Source organism: Leopardus geoffroyi, chromosome B1 (genome assembly GCF_018350155.1).
Source record: "Leopardus geoffroyi isolate Oge1 chromosome B1, O.geoffroyi_Oge1_pat1.0, whole genome shotgun sequence".
Lineage (NCBI taxonomy): Eukaryota > Metazoa > Chordata > Mammalia > Carnivora > Felidae > Leopardus > Leopardus geoffroyi.
This window is the reverse complement of record NC_059327.1, coordinates 150,047,170-150,059,877: the sequence shown is the minus strand read 5'-3', so window position 1 is coordinate 150,059,877 and position 12,708 is coordinate 150,047,170. Positions and strand designations below refer to the sequence as shown.

General features: G+C 35.9%; 1 protein-coding gene across 1 annotated transcript in view; it reads right to left on the bottom strand.

Annotated features, from left to right (window-relative positions):
- Positions 1-12,708, bottom strand: part of LOC123596456 (transmembrane protease serine 11C-like) — a 53,178-nt gene that overhangs the window by 22,910 nt on the left and 17,560 nt on the right. The window contains exons 4-5 of the mRNA XM_045474947.1: positions 9,277-9,344; positions 5,311-5,474 (exon numbers count right to left, since the gene is read on the bottom strand). Of these exons, the coding sequence (XP_045330903.1) occupies positions 5,311-5,474; positions 9,277-9,344 (232 nt within the window). The remainder of the gene's footprint in view (positions 1-5,310; positions 5,475-9,276; positions 9,345-12,708) is intronic.

The following is a 12,708-nucleotide window of genomic DNA, read 5'->3' as shown; positions in this document are numbered from 1 at the left end:
TGGATATCAGTTAGGACATGTCTGTGTTCCAGGTGTGTCTAATAGTTGTGTTATTCAATATTGTATATTGCAAACTCTAAGCTCAAAGTTGAATTTTAAAATTACCTAAAAAAATATTATTTTAATTAAATATCTAGGGTTATTGGAAGACCTTTTGAAATACCATCAGAAATAATGCTCCACATTTCTCAGGAGACTTAGCAACATTTTCTCTGGAATAAAGTCAAGAATCAGGAAATGATGGTGTCTGAGGAGCCAAAAGTTACATTAAAAAAATAACTCACTAGAACTTATATAATTAAGGATATAATATAATATATTTATATTATAATTTAATTAATATAATTTATGTTATAAATTGATAATTAATTATACATATAATAAATTATAATTAATTAATTAATTAATTAAATACCCTCATTCAAAGGCTATTTGCTTTTCTCGGGTCATAATCTGACAGTACATGAGATGGAGACCTGTGTCAGTTGCCATGCCTACAGTGTAGAGACTGCTTGGGATTCTCTCTCTCCCTCCCTCTCTGCCCCTCCCCTGCTCTCTCTCTCTCAAAACAAACAAACAAACAAACAAACAAAGGCTATTTGCTTTTCTAATTTTTATGTATAAGTTACTGTGAAATATGTAAATAGATTTGGAGGAGTTAGAAGAAAGAACATAGAGTAAACAAGTGACATCAAGAACTCTGCTGGACATTGAAGTATGACAAAGAAATAAAATATAAAGAAAAATATAAGAGCTGAAAATTTGGGATCATTTATTGAAGGCATCAATAACCTTACTTCCCTAAATGCCCTTAGGGCACTACAATGTCCACTATATATATATATATATATATATATATTATAGTATATATATACTTTAATGTTTCTTTTTTTAACGTTTGTTCATTTTTGAGAGAAAAAGAGAGAGAGAGAGAGCACAAGCAGGGGAGGGGCAGAGAGAGGGGGAGACACAGAGTCCCAAGCAGGTTCCAGGCTCTGAGCTGTCAGCACAGAGTCCAATGTGGGGATCCAACCCATGAACCGCAAAATCATGAACTGAGCCAAAGTCAGATGCTTAACTGACTGAGCCACCCAGGAGCCCCAATATCCACTATATATTAATGAATTCCACAGCGATGTCAGAAAAGTAGGTGGAAATTTTGAGAAAGATTTTTGAAAAAAATAATTTTAAAGAGACTTTTTGTGTTTTATTAAAAAATAAAATATGAACTCTTTGGAAAGTTTGCTTTTTTAGAAGATTTATTTCCAAGGAGTTTTGAATGGCCAAGGTCTTACACTAGTTAGAATACTTTAGGGGAGCCTAGGTGGCGCAGTCGGTTAAGCGTCCAACTTCAGCCAGGTCATGATCTCGCGGTCCGTGAGTTCGAGGCCCACGTCAGGCTCTGGGCTGATGGCTCAAAGCCTGGAGCCTGTTTCCGATTCTGTGTCTCCCTCTCTCTCTGCCCCTCCCCCGTTCATGCTCTGTCTCTCTCTGTCCCAAAAATAAATAAACGTTGAAAAAAAAAATTAAAAAAAAAAAAAAAGAATACTTTAAGAAACCTTTGCTGATAAAATAGGTTTATAGAGCTTAAGATTGGACCCTCTGGGCAATAGTATGCTTTTAAAAATGTCCTCTAGGATTTATCAAAGAATGATTAGTTAGTTCAGTTCCTTAAAGCATGGTATGAATGAAGCCATGCATTGTCTCAGGATCAAGCCACATGAAAGAAGTGTGTTTTACTAAATCATCATCCATATCTCAGTGTTGGCCAGCTGCTCACAAATGAGTGGTAGGCCAGAGTTTCACTCTTCTTCTCATAAAACTCTTAACAGTGAGTCAGGACTGTCATCCTTGTATATAAAGTTCTGTTATTATTCTTTCTATTACTTCCACATAATTTGAGTTTTTACTTTAACCAATTATGATTTAGTATAAATATTTAAAATATTTCTCATACCTATTCGATAGATAATTAAGTATACCAGTACGTACAAGGTATTTTTTGTCGAAATGATTATTATTTTAAAATATGCTTATTAAAATTATGAGCATTTAACTTTATAAGGTATTTCATTTAAAATGTTTATGAGGCATTTCTTCACATTTACAAGGAATGACTTGAATTTTTCCTTCCAGGGCTTTCAGGAGAGGGCCACCATGTGGTCATTCTTGCAGTTGTGTAGTTGGTACATCTAGTCTAGCATTACATTTTTTCCTTAGCTCTTGGTGTAATAGTTTATGGCAGTGATAGTGAAGTACATCATAGTGAGATATCATTTGCATTGTTTTACTTGTTCTTTTTTCTCCCCTTTTTTGTGCATTAAAATTTAAATTACATAAACATTAAGTATCATATATATGTTTTGTTTTGGTTATCATACTATAAAATAACAAGATCATGGAAGTAGTCATATTATAAAATAATAAAGGAAAATTGGCTATGTTAACCAATTTTACCTATTGAAGTTATCATCTCTATTTTAAAGGAATGTGATAGTGTTTAAGCATAAGTGAATATAAATTCAGGTGTTTTGGAATGCATAAAAATTTTTCCCATTGAAGTCAATGGTATTAGGTTAAGGAATTTGCCTTATAAGAGATTTTTTTAGGAAACTATTTTTTCATGGGCAGGGGAAAACTATGCCATCGATGGTTTTTCTAGGTTTTATATTAACCAATCAACTTGAAAATCTTTGATCTATTGAGTTTAGAATTGATGGAGAAAACATTGTCTCTCACTGAAGGATACAGTCCCATAAATACTGATTGTTAGTACCTTGGAAGGTAGTAGAATGTCATTTTTCCTGGAATTCAAGAATGACTGGAAAATTAAAGTAAACATTGTGTTCATGGTTTTCAATAATTGAAGCATTCCTTCCATCCTAAATCTGGGAGTGGCAGTGTCTGCCTACATGTGCCAGACTTGCGATCAGCCCTCCTTAATTGGGATTCTGGAAGAGAATTAAGCTCTAATGCCGTGGGGAGCTTTCATTTTTATGAAATGAATGAACTCCCCCCTTTTATTACTGAAATATAATTAACATGCATTGTTATACTAGTTTCAGGTGTACAGTATAATGACTCAATAATTCTATACATTACTCTGTGTCCATCAAGATAAATGTACTCTTAATCCTCTTTATCTATCTGAAGTTCTCTTTTATGAATCTGGAATCATCCTATGTATCATCCTTAAGAGAACTGACAACAGGCACTCACATCATTTTTGTTAGGGCTTAATTCTTTGTGGAACCTTAGATGCGAAAGGCTCTATATATTTTCTCCTACTTTGGTTTTCAGTTGCAGCTTTGATATTGTGGAATTCATCAGTTCAGCCAACAATCACTTGCTGCTATATGCCAGCCCCTGCATAGGCTTGAAGATGTAATGGTGAGCAAACAAGCACATGACTTATGGAAGAGATGGTCAGTAATCAAATAATCATTTTAGTGAATACGTAATTAAACCCTGGAAAGTGCTCTGAAAGAAAGGAACCGGTTTCTCTGAGACCCGTGTTAAAGGAATCTGTCCTCTGCTGGGACTGCTGGCCAAAAGTGATGACAAGGGTTTACACACCAGTTGACTGAGAAACCTGGGCTTGGGGCATGTTGTTGACAAAACCAGTTTTCAGCTGTTCTCATTTAGCAACTTGCAATTGCTGTTTGATTTTACCAGCTGATGACAGCATTAGGTCCAATCCACATCACACTGTTTCTACTGGATAAACTTAAAACGTATTTGTGTAATAATGATACCAATTATGTCTTTCATATACACTGAATCAGTGTGAGGTTAAATGTGTATACTTGTACATGTATTTATTTATTTTATAAACTTTTTTGTTGAGAGGAACAATACTCTTTTTCTCTTTCAAGTCCCCACAGTGCCTAGCAAAGTATTTGTACAGTACTTCATAACTGTTAAAACTAATATTTCATAATTTTTGATTTCAACCTCTCTCAGCGATTTTTTAAGTTGGATATGGACTTACATGCTTTCTTTGTTAATGTTAAAATGGAGGGCAGAGTTTAAAGGATTTTGATTTGGGATGATTGACTTTAGACTTAGAAAAAGAAGCCAGATTGTTTTTTCACTAATTTGCAGATCTGCTTTATTTTTCTGTTCTTTCAAGGTCACCACACACAGGATAAGCTGTGTGAGAAGGTTCTAAGAGAAAGCATCTAATAACCTGAGGAGAGTCACATTTCAACAACACGATGACTTCTTATCCAGGAGAAGCATGTTCAGGTTTTGCTTTTTGATCCTTTTGATGTTCTATGCAAATGAACCCTTGGCCTAGATTTATTTTTTTCACAAACATTTCATCCTTTTAGTCCTTCCTATAGGGGCGGGGATACTTTTCTGCCCTTGGTCAAATTTGTTGTGGCTGAGAACTGATACCTGAGCTTAGCTGTGCTGAGCGTTGGCTGTCCTTTTATGAAGACCAGAGAGACACTCATTATCCTGGGAATGAATATTATGGGACACTTGTCCCTGCCTTTTAGAAGCTGTCTTTCACAATACTGTTAGATGACCAAGAATAAGAACTGGTTTATGCAATTGCACACCTGAAACTAGTATAACACTGTATGTTAACTACACTGGAATTAAAAAAAATAAAAAAAATACATTGTACTTAAGAGTGAGAGAGACAAAGTCCATTAAAGGCCCATCAGGAAGTAGGTTTGATGTTAAAGAGATTCAAACTCATTTCTGTAATGTGGGAGTCTAGATTCTTTTTTTCTTAATTTTTTTTTTAATCTTTATTTTTGAGAGAGAGAGACACATAGTGTGAGTGGGGGAGGGACAGAGAGAGAGGGAGACACAGAATCTAAAGCAGGCTCCAGGCTCTGAGATGTCAGCACAGAGCCCGATGCGGGGCTCGAACTCACGAACCGCGAAATCATGACCTGAGCTGGAGTCGATGCCCAACCGACTGCGCCACCCAGGCGCCCCAGGAGTCTAGATTCTTGAGATATCCAAAGGAACTGAGGGAAAAATCATGACCCACAGAACAAGCTATTAAGAGTTTAAGGCTGCCTTGTTTTCTAAGGAAATGTTATTTGAGGCCCTACTTTTTTTTTTTAAACTCTGTCATCAAGTAAGGTTTAATTCCAAGAATACAAGAATGATACTATATCAAGAAATTGATTGACATGGACCCTGATTACTTTAACAGTGTTGAAAGCAATGATTATTGCATATGAAATTACGATTAAGGAGGGAAGTATTGTTTTCATATTTATAACAGAATGCCATATTAAAATTAAAAGATGAAAATCATTCTATACCATACATAAAAAGGCTTACCTGAAAATTTAAATGAAGAAGAATCTATACATAAAGACCCAGGTTTTCCCTTTAGCTTCTGATATAAAATGGTTTCAATTCTATCCCAAAATTTTGCTGCATTATTTTTAAAACAGGACTTAAACTTCAGCACAGCATGTATTATCACTTTCCCTTGGGCTCGGCTGCAGAACAGAAAGAGACAAATAAATTATGCTTTTATTACTGAGCCTCGATTATTCTTAGAGGAGTCATTTTATAATTTTGTTAAGTAGAGCTCCTGGCAGCTATTGCACTCTCAAGGGAGTGGAAATGACACTTTGTGGACATGGTGAACAGTAAAGAGAGTGTGATTTAGAGTCAGGGAACTGAGTTTGTATTCTAGATTCACCATCTGCCAATTCCCTGACTACAGCAAGCTGTTCGCATTCTCTGTACTTACAAATTACTTCATCTCTGTAATGGGGATAATAGTATTTCCTGGGCTATTGTACACACCATATAAAGTAATGTATTTTGTAAATCTCAGTGCTGTGCAAAATATACTTATTAATATAAATATGTCTTTGTATCAAAAATCCACCATGGACGTGCTATGTCGGGCTGATAGCAAATAACAAAATGAAACATAACAGGTGAGATGAGGGAATCGTTTATTATCTTGAGTGCTTTTTGTTTGTTTGGTTGGTTTTGGTGGAGGCACAACTTGCAAGGGTGGGCCTGTTCTTGTCGTCTGTTGGAAATTGTGACTGAGCAAACACATTAGACTGGATTTGTTTTATTTGTAATTCTGACTTGAAGATGTAAATGTATAAATCAGAAGTTTTAAAAGGGGGGTGTTACTACTGACTTGATGGGATGTCTAGTCTGCTCTATTCTCTGTCTACCTCCTCCCCTCTTCCCAGGCATTTGTCTACATTTGTATATTTGACAATCCACAACAACCTCAAAGTATGTGACTCAAGAGAGATCTTGAAAACATCCACTTTCGGGGCGCCTGGGTGGCGCAGTCGGTTAAGCGTCCGACTTCAGCCAGGTCACGATCTCGCGGTCCGTGAGTTCGAGCCCCGCGTCAGGCTCTGGGCTGATGGCTCAGAGCCTGGAGCCTGTTTCCGATTCTGTGTCTCCCTCTCTCTCTGCCCCTCCCCCGTTCATGCTCTGTCTCTCTCTGTCCCAAAAATAAATAAACGTTGAAAAAAAAAATTTAATAAAAAAAAAAAAAAAGAAAACATCCACTTGCAAGCCTTCATAATATCCATGAACAAAACAGAAACCATGGCTAAGATCCAAGGTTTTCTGAGTAATAATAAAGCTTTATTATTTCAATAGTATTTTTGCAGGATAATTCTAAATAATAGATTTGCTAACTTCTATATCACCCCTTTCTACTTTATGTTTTACCAGACACTCTTCCTTTGAGCACTATACATGTATTCTTTCCATTTCCTTTTGTACAGTATTAAGCATTTAGTAGTTGAATGTTAATTTATTAAGTATTCTCAGTTCTTTTGCTATTATGCCTGTGCAGTGCTAATATTTCTTCTGTGATTTGTAGAGATGAACCCTTTATTTCTCATAGAATAGACAAGGACATATTATATTGCTTTGTTTATTTTAAAGATTTTGTCCAACCATGGATGTCACTCTGAACTTTTCTCCTGGGTCAAATAACAATCTAAAACTAAACTAAATATAGACATATGTATTCTTAATCTGACATCATCAAGAGTCATATGATCCTCTTTTCTACCAAAAACATGAACTGAAAGTTATTTTGATGTTACCTTCGCTTGACTCATAAAATAATCTTTAGTTTTATATGACAAATGCTTTTAATTCTTTGCTACAGTATTTTCCTTTCCATTCCTGAAGTTTCAGTTCATTCATTCATTCATTCATTCAATGAATGTATATTGTCCAAGCAATATATCAGGCAGAGTTCTAGGGACCAGAGCTACATCAGCTATGAACATATAAGACCACAGGTGCCTTCTCTCATGCTACTAAGAGACACAGACAAACAGGAAAATGAAGAAATAAAATAATCTTCAAAATGAGTTCTATGAAGGAGACAGCAATGACTTGAAGATTAGAGGTGAGAACATTTTAGACAGCTTCAGGGAAGGCCTCTTTGAGGTGAGATCCTAATGACAAGAAGGAGTGAGTCATGAGAAGAAATGGGGGAGGAATGTCCCAGAAAGAAGGAACATCAAGTACAAAGGCCCTGAGCAAGAGAGACTTAATACTTCCCTCAGTTTTATTAAAGTCTTCTTTCTGACTCTAGACCTCAATATCCCTTTCCTTATAGAGCATTTACTTTAGAAAAGTTATAAATTCTTTCTCTGCCTCTTTGAACTATAGGCAAACCTTTTAAAAGCCTCTTGCAGTTTGACAGCCCCAGAAATGTCTTTCTCAAGGACGCAAAAGCCATCTCTGAAATGTAACGATCAAAAGAGATAGAGACTCTATCTCTCAGTTTCTGTGAGACAGGTGGGGGCCTAACTTTGGTAGGCACTTTACTTACTCCAAATGGTAAAACTACCTCCTGTCATGACAATACGAGAACTTTACTTTTCCTTGGGCAAAACCAGTTAGCAAACACAGATGACCTAAAATACCCCATCACCCCAGCCTTTAAAAACATTATGGTCCTTTATTTCATGGGAGTTTTGAAGTGAGGTCAGAGAGAGGCAAGGCCAGATCAGGGAGGATCATGTGGACTGTATAAGGAATTTGGAATTTATGAGAGACTGTCAGAGGATATTAAGTAGGATGATATTGTGCTCTTCAAATTCACTTTGCTGTGTGGAGAATGGATTGTCATGGAACAGGAGTGAAAGCTATGCGGTCATCTAGATATGACTACTTTGGTTCAAACTACAGCTTTATTATTTATTAAATGTGTGACCTCGGCAAGTCACTTAAACTACCTTTGCTTCAGTATTCTTATTTGTAAAATAAGAAACTGATCTGTACATATCATACAGGGTTGTTATCAGGTTAAATGATTTAATATCAATAATTTCTTGGGGGGCTACTGGTTAAGAGCCTGGATTATTTAAAAATAAACTGGGAAAATTAAACAGAAAAAGTTCTAGTTTTAGGGAGGGGAGATTCTAAAACATATTAACTTTCTTTAATTTGTGCTTGTAATTACTGTTTTTTCATATCTATTGCAGGTTATCTGTTCCTAGGTTATCTGTGCCTCACCAGTGTTTGGATAAACATCGCTGCAAGACAATAGCTATAGAATTGGATTTCTAGAGGGGCCAGTAAAGGAGAGGAGTGAAGCTGATAGAGTGCAAGTACATATGCACACATCATGGGAGCGTTGGGAATTGCCAGTGTGTTGCCTCAGTTTCAGTGCATTATTACCATGTGGGGATGTAGGCCCTGTAATGTCAGATCTCTTTTTATTTTTCAACACATTCTGAAAATTATGTCTTTTATATGATATTTCTCAACTTTTACTTATTTTTTTATTTTTTAGAATTTCTAATATATTATGTTTTAATTCTGCCTGTTTTTCACTTATGCTGCTTTTAATTTCATATTCATGGATGTTATCAACTTTTATATTTAATCCATAACTCTAAGCTAGATTTGGCTTATATCTACTAGTTTGTACCTCCTAGGTCAGATATTCTATATGTGGCTCTCTTATCTTACCCATTCTTTTCTTCTGTTGAAATCATCTCCTGATTTTAGATTTGCTTTTTGACCTTGTGCCTTCAAATAAAATACAATACATTGAGCCTTTGCCTGAGACTCATAATCAGTTGGAATTCTTGGTTCTGGTTGGATAATTTTTCAAAAGATCTTGAATACTTTTTTTCACATTTGAAAATGCTAGTAGTTTTGAAGCCTCAAACTAAAATTTATTTCAACCTTTCAATTTATACCAAACAAATATATTCTGTTAAGTATGAGGCATGAAGGTAAAGGACAGAATTTTCTGCTCTGTGCCTCTTGGGCTATTTTACATACCTTACTTGGACAACGTGAGATTTGACATACTGTCTTCTCAGTTTAGATCCATGAAATGTTTCATTTATCTGTTAAAAAATAAAATGAATAAAGACTGTTTTCTTTAAAATTTTTTTTTAAATTTTTTATTGTGGAGAACTCCAAACATACACAATAGCAAATAAAAGAATGTAATGAACCCCGTGTACACATCATTCAACTTTACCAGCTACCATTAAATGGCTAAATTGTTTTATTTTATTACTACCTGCATGCCAATAGTTAATAAATCCTTAATATCATTGAATACATAATATTAAAATTTTCCTAGATTGTGACCCATTTAAGAAAAAGATGCATTCTTTCTCACCTTCTTCTTAACAGAAGACCATGGGGGAAGGAGCGGGGGAAGAAAAAAAGTTAGAGGGAGGGAGGCAAACCATAAGAGAGTCTCAAATACTGAGAACAAACTGAGGGTTGATGGGGGGGGGAGGGTGGGAGAGAGAGGAAAGTGGTGATGGGTACTGAGGAGGGCACTTGTTGGGATGAGCACTGGCTGTTGTATGGAAACCAATTTGACAATAAATTATATTTTAAAAAAAGAAAAAGAAAAAGATGAAATGTATACTAAACATGTCTTTTTGAAAATTATCTTTATATTAGCTAGGTTTATTCACGAATGTCTTCAAATCAATAAATTATGTGGTAAGGTAAGGCAAGAATATTTGTTTCCTAACAATAGCATGATAGGGAAGAATACAGTACTTATTTTGAAGAGGTGAATTCAAAGGACCAACTGATAGAGATTGCCTTCCGTGTTCAGCTTTCTATTGAACATCAGTGTCATAAAACTTAACAGAAATGCCCTCAAAGGTGAGATATTTCTTTCTTTTCTTTCTTTCTTTTTAACTATGGGCCCCCCTTCATGGCTGTACTACACACCATTTTCCCTGCTCTTTCAGGTATATGGTACCGATGGGTTTGAAGCAGGATATGTAAAAATCTCTCAGAAATTTTATATAAGAATCATTTTTCTCAACTGTTCCTGATTTTAACCTAATGAGTGATTTCCCACAGCAGGACCTTCACAGGGCACCCAACAACAAATTTCACTGTCTATGGCTTTAACTTTGGCAAAGACAGGCCTTCAATATCTCTGACTCAATATCGGTATCGCAAATATGTAGTTTACACTTTCCTTTTGTTACAAAGCAATTGGAATATGTTCATCTATTCAATAGATATCTATTGAAATAAAACTATAAACAGATTAGATTTATATTTGGAAATTTAGTGGAGGAAACAGATAATAAGTAGACCAAGAAATAAATATATAAATATGATAATTTGAGATAGTGTTAGGTAATAAAAAGAATATAAAATAAAATAATGCTACAGAGTGATTCAGGGGACAATATTTGAATGATCCAATAAGTCTTTTTAGAACAGGTGACATTTGGGTGGGACCTGAAAGATGAAAAGTTGAGAATCAAGGGGAGACGATTATTTTAGACAGAGAGAAAACCAGGTGCTATGGTCCTAGGTAAGAATGAGATTGTTAAGTTTGAGGGGTAAAAAAAATTGTTGTGACTTAAGTAAAATGAGCAAGGGAGAGGGTATAAGTTGAGGTTGTCCAGGTAGGTGGGGCAAGATTACAGTCAGCCTTGTTGGCCATGGTAAGGAGTTTAGATGTTATTTCTAAATATAATCAATGAAGGAATCCTGGCAAGATGGTAACTAAATAATACAGCATTTCTCTTCTATTCTTAATTCCAACACATCTGTCTCTCCTGGGACCAAGTGGGGTGGGGTTTTATGGGGGCCCTGGAAGCAGGGCAGTGATGAGGAACTTTCTCTTCCAGGGGTCAAGGAAGAACCTAGAAAATAGTCTGAGAGCCCTGTGTAAGAATAGAATTGCAACAGGCCCTGAGAAGAGCTTGGTCAACAAAAGTTTGTGGACAACCAGGTATAAAGCTGACGTTGGACGATGTTTGTAGTGACCAAAGATGCTCCCCTGCTCTTGGGCAAGTGGTTTGATGTACGAGCATGACTGCCCTGTTTCGTATGGATAATTTTGGTACCTCACACATATCAGATATCATTTTGGTTGTCTATAATCTGATGCATTATATATGAAAAACACATAGAGTTTGTTTAAACGCTTTTGAACATTTGATTGGCCATATGAAATTGATATAATCTGAAATTTGTTCAAGATTCTATATTTGCATGCTTTTCAATTATAGAACAGAAAAATCATAAAGAAGGCGGGAAACATACTTTCAGTGGGACCCTGAGTAAGTTAACGTTTTAGTGCCTCAGTTTCCTCATATAGAAAATGAGAACGTTGTGAGGAGTAAAGAAATGAAATTAATTGATTAAGGAGTAAAGTCCTTAGGCCAGTACTGATGGTTAATAAGGCTAATTACTATTGTTAAGGTACTGCCTCACTCTGATTTTTAGAATTTCTATTCACTATAATTGGGTATCATATCTGCTGCCCACAAAAAATAGGAAATGACAGAGATTTCATTTTGAGTTGTCCACTAGTTTTCTCCTACAAAAAATAGGAAATGACATAGAGATTTTTTCTTGAGTTGTCCACTAGAAAACCACATATCTAAACATGAAAATATTCCCTATGGAGGCCTAGTCTCTGTAGGTAATGCTTTACTACCATTCATAGTAAAGCATCATCTCTTTATCCAATTTCTTTTTTCTTTTTAGAGTCTATCATCACAAGAATTATTTAATGAAAATCACAAGAAGAAGAACAGGTGATAGGTATTATAATAATGACTAATAGGTGAGTTTGATGAATGATACACAGCTCTATTTTGTGCTCTTATCACCAGTATTGTGTTTATGAATGCTATGTACAGTAATAATTATAATACACAGAGCATCATTGTATTAAGCGAAAACAGAAAGGCGTGTAAAAGCAGGCACTTTAACACATGTGGAGGAAAAAGTATGAGAACTATCTAGTGATTGTTTTATTTATTTATTTACTTACTTAGTTTTTAAATAACATTTATTTATTTATTTTGAGAGAAGAAGAGTGAGCGGAGAAGGAGGGAAGGGCAGAAAGAGAGGGAGAGAGAGAGAATTCCAAGCAGGCTCTGCTCTGTCAGCACAGAGCTGGATGCGGGCTTGATTTCATTAACAGTGAGGTCATGACCTGAGCAGAAACCATGAGTCAGAAGGTCAACTGACTGAGCCACCCAGGCGCCCCTGGTGACTGTTTTGATACAGGTGAGTTGGGTGGGGTTCCTGGGTGGCTCAGTTGGTTAAGCGTCTGACTTCAGCTCAAGTCATGATCTCATGGTTCCTGGGTTCAAGACCCATATCAGGCTGTGTGCTGACAGCTTGGAGCCTGGGCCTGCTTCAGATTCTATGTCTCCCTCTCTCTCTGCCCGTCCCCCACTCACACTCTGTCTTTCTCTCTCTCTC